At 44.9% G+C, this 7,150-nt stretch overlaps 2 protein-coding genes across 2 annotated transcripts in view; one reads left to right on the top strand and one right to left on the bottom strand.

The window, feature by feature from the left end:
- The window catches only part of BCAS3 (BCAS3 microtubule associated cell migration factor), a 749,063-nt gene that overhangs the window by 713,249 nt on the left and 28,664 nt on the right, over positions 1-7,150 (top strand). The window lies entirely within an intron of this gene.
- The window catches only part of LOC108528845 (uncharacterized), a 6,312-nt gene continuing 1,785 nt past the window's right edge, over positions 2,624-7,150 (bottom strand). The window contains exons 2-3 of the mRNA XM_017870827.1: positions 3,688-3,759; positions 2,624-2,814 (exon numbers count right to left, since the gene is read on the bottom strand). Coding sequence (XP_017726316.1) covers positions 2,666-2,814; positions 3,688-3,759 — 221 coding nt within the window. The 3' untranslated portion in view covers positions 2,624-2,665. The remainder of the gene's footprint in view (positions 2,815-3,687; positions 3,760-7,150) is intronic.

The following is a 7,150-nucleotide window of genomic DNA, read 5'->3' as shown; positions in this document are numbered from 1 at the left end:
GGAGTGCAGTGGCCGGATCTCAGCTCACCGCAAGCTCCGCCTCCCGGGTTTACGCCATTCTCCTGCCTCAGCCTCCCGAGTAGCTGGGAATACGGGCGCCCGCCACCTCGCCCGGCTAGTTTTTTTTGTATTTTTTAGTAGAGACGGGGTTTCACCGTGTTAGCCAGGATGGTCTCGATCTCCTGACCTCGTGATCTGCCCGTCTTGGCCTCCCAAAGTGCTGGGATTACAGGCTTGAGCCACCGCGCCCGGCAACACCCGGCTAATTTTTATATTTTTTAGTAGAGATGGGGTTTCACCGTATTGGTCAGACTGGTCTCAAACTACTGACCTCAGGTTATCCACCTGCCTCGGCCTCCCAAAGTGCTGGAATTACAGGCGTCAGCCACCATGCCTGACCAACTTTTGTTTAATACAGTCTTTCCTAATACTGTCTGATCTGATGCTCACAGCAGCCCTGGAAGCCAAATGTTTGTTTCCCTGTTTTATAGGTTTATTATTTTCCTAGGCTGCTTTAAGGAATTACCATAAACTTGGTGACTTAAAACAACAGATGCATTTTCTTGTATTTCTGGAGGCCAGCATTCTGAAATCAGGGCGTGAACAGCGCCATGCTGTCCTTCCTTGCCTCTTCTGGCTTCTCACCTCTCCTAGCATTCCTTGGCTTAGGCAGGATAACTCACACCTGTCTTTGTCTTCACATGGGCTTCTTCCTTCTGTGTCTCTGATCCCCTCTTTTCTCTTTTAAGGACACCAGTCATCAGATTTAGGACCCACCCTAAATCCAGGATGATCTCAACTTGAGATCCTTAGTTACATCTGCAAGGACCCATTTCCAAATAAGGCCACATTCTGAGGCTCCTGCTGGACATATCTTTTGGGAGGTCGGGTGGGGTGGAGCACCGTTCTACCCATTGCAGTGGATGAGGAAAGCAAGGTTCAAAGAGGGGAAATGACTCTCCCAAGGTCATGCAGTGAGAAAGTAGCAAGCACTGGCATTTGAACCCAGGTCTTCTGCTTAACATATGCCTTTAATTGGGTAAAAACAAGACTCTTATGGTATAATTGCTGATTGTTATCTGGTTTGTAGAAAATGAAATTGGTAGCTTTTACCCTAGGATACCTCAAATATCAGACACCATTTTCTGGAAGTATATTATTATTAATGACATTGAAACTATTAGTGCCAATGTGAACCCCTTAGATGGGCATCATTTATTTATTTTCTGTGTCATAAATGGGGAAATTAAGACCTAGAGGGATGATTCTGCTGAGAGAGAAAAAGAATAATAATTTAAAAAAAAAGACCCAGAGGGAGTAATGACTTGCCCAGAGTAACCAGAAAAGTTAATGGGAGAGTTCCAGTTATGACCTAGACATAATCTATGTTCTAAGCTTTAAAGTGTGCATTATGCAATTGCATACATTGCAATTGTGAAAATGGCCTCCTTGCCAAAATAACTATGTTAGATTGCAAAGAAATTCTTAGTTCCATTGCTGTTGAACCCCTCTTCCCTGGCTCAGGACCATGTTGGCCACACCCGGCAGTCTGCTCATAGACTTCTAACTAAGGAATAGTTCCTTCTCACTGGGGTCCCTGAGGGCCTGTGAGAACAGATGTGCGTGCTGTCACCACACCTGGCACGTCAGCGTCTCCTGGCTTTTCAACATTGGCGAAGGCATTTCTTTGCTGTATTGGTGCCTTTCCTTTCTCCACTCAGTTCACTTCTAAACATGAGTGGTATCCTTTAAGAATAACCTAATGCCCAAAACCCAAACCCCACAGCCAAGGGGATGCATATGGGACAAACATGGTTCACTGGTTGTCACAAGTTTGGTGAACATTGGATAATCGGAGTCATAAAAGATTGCTGGAGTTCAGGCCCCTTTGCTCTACCTATGGATATGGGAGGGCTATTATCTTGGGAACCAATCTAAAGGATTGAAAGGGACAGATGGGGTCCTCATATCCTCTCACCCTAGCTGCCTTCCCACAGTGAACTAATCTGTTAGTCATGACGTAATGCATATGACATAATTACATACATGTATGTGTGTATTATATATATTTGTGTATATATACACATATATGCACATGTATACACACATATATAATTTATATACACATATATAAACACACACACATATATATACATATTGGACCCAGAGGGATTAGTGACTTGCCCAGAGTAACCAGAAAAATTAATGAGAGAGTTCCAGTTATGACCTAAATGTCTTGATTTATAATCTATGTTCTAACATTTAAAGTATGCATTATAATCATACATTGCAATCGTGAAAATGGCCTCCTTGTCAAACTAACTATGTTAGATTGCAAAGAAATTCTTAGTCCAATTGCTGTTGAACTCCTCCTCCCTGGCTCAGGACCATGCGATATGACACACATATAATATAATATAATATCTGATATATATCTATATCTATATCTCTCTCACTGTGGGAGAGCCCTGACTCATATAATTGGCCATCAGATGTGTTCACAGGTATAATATATAATATAGCTGTGGTATATATAATATACCTGTGGACACATCTGATGGCTAATTATATGAGTCAGGGTTCTCCAAGGAAACGACTAATAAAAGAGATATCTACAGACATGCACAGATATAAGAAGATTTATTTTGGGAATTGGAAATGGAGGTCAAGCAGTCCCACTGTCTGTTGTCTGAAGGTGAAGAACCAAGAAAGCTGGTGGTGTATAACCAGGAGAGTTGATGGCGTTAAGTCCTGGTCCAAGTTCAGAGGCCTGAGAACCAGGAGTACCAACGTCCAAGGGCAGGAGTGAGCATCCTAACTCCAACAGAATAAATTTGCCTTTCCTCCACCTTTTTAATATATTTAGGCCCTCAGTTGAATGATGCCTACCCACAATGATGAGGGCAATCTTCTTTCCTCAGTCTACCAACTCGAATGCTAATCTCTTCCAGAAGCACCCTCCCAGACACACCCAGAAATAAGCCTTACTGGCTATCTGGGCATGCCTTAGCCCAGTCAAGCTGACATATGAAATTGACCATTGCACCAAGAAGAGCTAATGTCCTCAGCCTGTGCTTTATAGGAACCAACTTGTAGTGTGGAGAAAAGGGTGCTCCCCACAGCCGCAGTCTTAAGCTCAGTTTGGTGAGCAGTTTGGTAAGCTTGCCAAGGAGGCTTCCCTCTACACTGGTTCCCCTTATCATGCCTGGGATCATTTCTTAGTTATTGTAGACGTCACCATCACAACCTCTCACCCAGGAGGGCTTACATCTTGCAAAGCACTGCTTAATGCCGGTTTTGCTTTTGCTATCTGGCCTCCCTGGTGGTTAGAAATCTGATCAACAGGCTCTCAGCAAAGTCCAGACCTGGGCAGAACCTCATTAATGCAAAGCGGAGGCTGTGCCACAGCCTCTTAAATAGCTAGAGTGTGATTAGACGCTATCAGCTTAGAGGAGCATCCTACCTGTCCCCCTCCACCTGCAGTCCCTAGGCTTCCTTGCCCCTTTAACAATGGTATACAAAGGCAAAGCACATGTTCCCCCAGCCTCCCCAGGAGCTACCAGCTTGCCAGCTGTCACAGCACACCTTTAATGGGTTTGTGAAATCCAAGAACCTGACCCATTTCTCCTCTGGGGAAAGAGTATAACACAGGATGCCAAGCTGGGAAGCAGGATTCGGGGCGCTCACCTGGATGAGACCAGCTCTCTCTCTCTGCCGTCCTAGACAGATTGTTTTTTCCAATTTCCAGGATCTTCAAATCTAAAATAAGTGCACAGAAGGCAGTAGAGTAAAATCGTGACATTGTTTTCTGCTCACTTATCTTCTTCTTCCTTCCTCTCTTTTAATTTTAACTCCACTTTCTGCCTACTCTGACCCTAGATATTCAAGCTCTGGTACCCCACCCAAAGGGTGTTGACTCTAAAGTGACTGTCAAATTTCATCATCAGTCAATACACGAACCTGTTTTGAGCAAGCATGATGTACAAAGTTCTGTGCCTATTTTCATTATGGAGGAATTCATGCCCTCGGGAGCTTTTAAACTAGTTAAAAAAGCAGTTTATGTGAACAGTGTAAGGCAGTACAGAAATAAGGCCACAGGAATGATCTAATTAACCTGGGGTCCACAAGTGGGTTTCAGAGGCATCCATAGATGCCCCAAAATTGCTTGCATAATTTTGTGTGTGCAAGCACACCTTTTTTGAGTAAGTGCTTAGCTTTCATCAGCTTCACCTGGAAAGATAGAGAACCTTTTGTGCCTTTAGAGTTTGAGCAATAGTAGTCTTTATACCTTCAGTAGTTGAGCAGGTAAGACTTGAACTCATTCTTAGAAAATGGTATTTAGGGCAGGAGGCAGCCCTGAAGGCAAGGATCCCCAGGAGATAACCTGCAAAGACAGTTGCACTTAGAACCAGGTGCCTCATGTCTCTGAAACTCAGTAAGATGGAAATCTATACAATGGTGATCATTGCTGCTTCCCATAGTTTGGTGAAGTCACATAAGTTCCTCTTTCTTTTTTTTTTTAAACTCACTCTGAACCTTGTACAGTGCTTGACACATATCATAGTGGACACTAACCAATATTTGAGGTATGTGTGAGTTAACTGAAATAACAAATGTGAGAGGGCTTTGTAAATAGCAGAGCACTGCTTCAACAAAAGATCTCTGTTGCCAAGCGTGTGTATTTTGTCCTTTGCAAACAGCCTGCGCTAAGTGAGCTTCTTCTCCTCGCTTGAAACTGACCCTTTCCCCTGTAATGGGACTCAAAGGGCCAGCTCATCTGATGGGGTACCCCTGGGCTGGTCAGATGAATGATAGCTGTGCTGTCAACGTGGACAAGATGTGCAGCTTCCTAAGAGCCCAGAGATGACCTCACCCTCCAAGGGCTTGGCCCCTTCACCCCAGTGCCTGCTGAAACACACCTGCAGCCTTGCCCTCACACTGGGACAGGGAGATTCCAGGAGCACCTCTGCCGTCCTCAGCAAAGAGGCTGCGAGGGGTGGAAGGGAAAGAGACAGCGGGTTTGACAGAGCCTCTGATAGGACTCCTTCTGGCAGGATAAGCAGGGCCACTGATGGCATCCTCTGTATGACGTCTCAGGATGGCAGAAATGATCAGGTGCTTCTTTGCTGAACACTTCTGGTATCTCCCATCTTCTCTCCTCAACTTCCTAGCTGTGCCCATGCTAAGAGAGAATAGACCTACTATCAACTTTTTTTGCTTCCATGTGCCATCCCGTATACAGGGTGACTCATCGTCACCACCACCAAACTCCAAGCAGTGGGAAGGATTTTTAAATACCATTGGTTGAAGGTGACAGGAGTTCTCAAAATGGTAGGAAAGATAGAAGTGGTTTACACATATAACAGTTCTTGACCAGGCGCAGTGGCTCATGCCTGTAATCCCAGCACTTTGGGAGGCCAGGGTGGGTGGATCATTTGAGCACAGGAATTTGAGACCAGCCTGGGCAACATGACAAAACCCCATCTTGACAAAAAATTAGCTGGGCATGGTGGTGCGCACCTGTAGTCCCAGCTACTCAGGAGGCTGAGGTGGTAGGATCACTTCAACCAGGAGGTTGTGGCTGCAGTGAGCTGTGATTGCGCCACTGCACTTCAGTCTGGGCTAAAGAGTGAGACCCTGTCTCAAAAAAAAAAAAAACAAAAAAGTTCTCCACTGCAGGTGCTGCTGAGGGAAACAATGTGTGAGCTGATAGAATGAGCTCCAAGGGAAGAATTAGAAACCCTTGTTCCAGATCTGTTGCTCAGAGACTTTGAACATGTCACTTAACTTCTCAGAGCTTCCAGTTTCACCACCATAAATGGGGGATAGTACCTCTGTGACCTCTCAGGATCATTGTGATAGTCAAAATTTATGATGATGCCTCAAGTGGTATAAAGGCATACATATTTGTCATTAAGAACATGTACATGAACACACCTATTACGTACAGAACACTCACTATGTGTCAGGTCTTTTACATTTACTGCAGTCCTCACAACAGTCCTATGTGGTTGTATTTTTTTTCCGTTTTTATGGATGAGGAATCAGAAACGCATGCCTGGAATCATACAGCTCACATGTGTTAGTCTTTCCTGAAGTCCAGGCCTATTTCCATCCTCCACTATGACACTAGCTCATAATTCTTTTCTCCTGTGTACTGTTACTTTATCCCTTAAAATATTACATACCCCTCTGGCCTTTACCATCTCTTATGGACTGGGCCCACCCTCTTACCCTAACCTTTCTTGCTATAACATGATTGATTGATTGATTGATTGACTGACTGACAGAGTCTCACTCTGTCACCCAGGCTGGAGTGCAGTGACTCAATCTCAGTTCACTGCAACCTCTGCCTCCCAGGTTCAAATGATTCTCCTCCCTCAGCCTCCCAAGTATCTGGGATTGCAGGTGCACGCCACCATGCCCAGCTAATTTTTGTATTTTTAGTCGAGATAGCATTTCACCATGTTGTCCAGGCTGGTCTCAAGCTCTTGGCCTCAGTGATCTGCTCACCTCGGCGTCCCAAAGTGCTGGGATTACAGGCGTGAGCCACCACGCCTAGCCCAATTTCTTTTGTTTGTTTTCTTCCTGCTTTGGCCTTTGATATTCCTCTTGGTCCTGCTGTCAGCTCCCCTGCCTTGACCTCTGAACACAGTATATGCAAACATTAACTGAGCTCCTTTCTAGAGATAGACCTTCTACTCTTGTTAAGTGAGAAAACAAATGGTCATTCTGTTCCCAATTTTCCAGGCTCTGAAACATCTCTGTCCATAAGAAAGCTGAGTGTATAACAGCCAGGTGCAGTGGCTCACACCTGGAATCCCAGCACTTTGGGAGGCCACAACAGGTGCATCGTTTGAGGTCAGAAGTTCAAGACCAGCCTGGCCAACATGGTGAAATCCCATCTCTACTGAAAACACAAAAATTAGCCAGGTGTGGTGGCACGTGCTTATAGTCCCAGCTACTCCGGAGGCTGAGACATGAGAATTGTCTGGACCCGGGAGGCAGAGGCTGCAGTGAGCCAAGATCGCACTGCTGCACTCCAGCCTGGGTGACAGAGTAAGACTGTCTTTAAAAAAAAAAAAAAAAAAAAAAAAAAAAAAGCTGGGCGAAAAGGGGGGGGGGGGGCCAACATTTTTTTTTTTTTTTT

This window comes from Rhinopithecus bieti, unplaced genomic scaffold (assembly GCF_001698545.2).
Source record: "Rhinopithecus bieti isolate Rb0 unplaced genomic scaffold, ASM169854v2 scaffold_5497, whole genome shotgun sequence".
Taxonomy (NCBI): Eukaryota; Metazoa; Chordata; class Mammalia; order Primates; family Cercopithecidae; genus Rhinopithecus; species Rhinopithecus bieti.
Note: the sequence above shows the minus strand (reverse complement) of the source record. Positions and strands in the feature narration are given on the sequence as shown.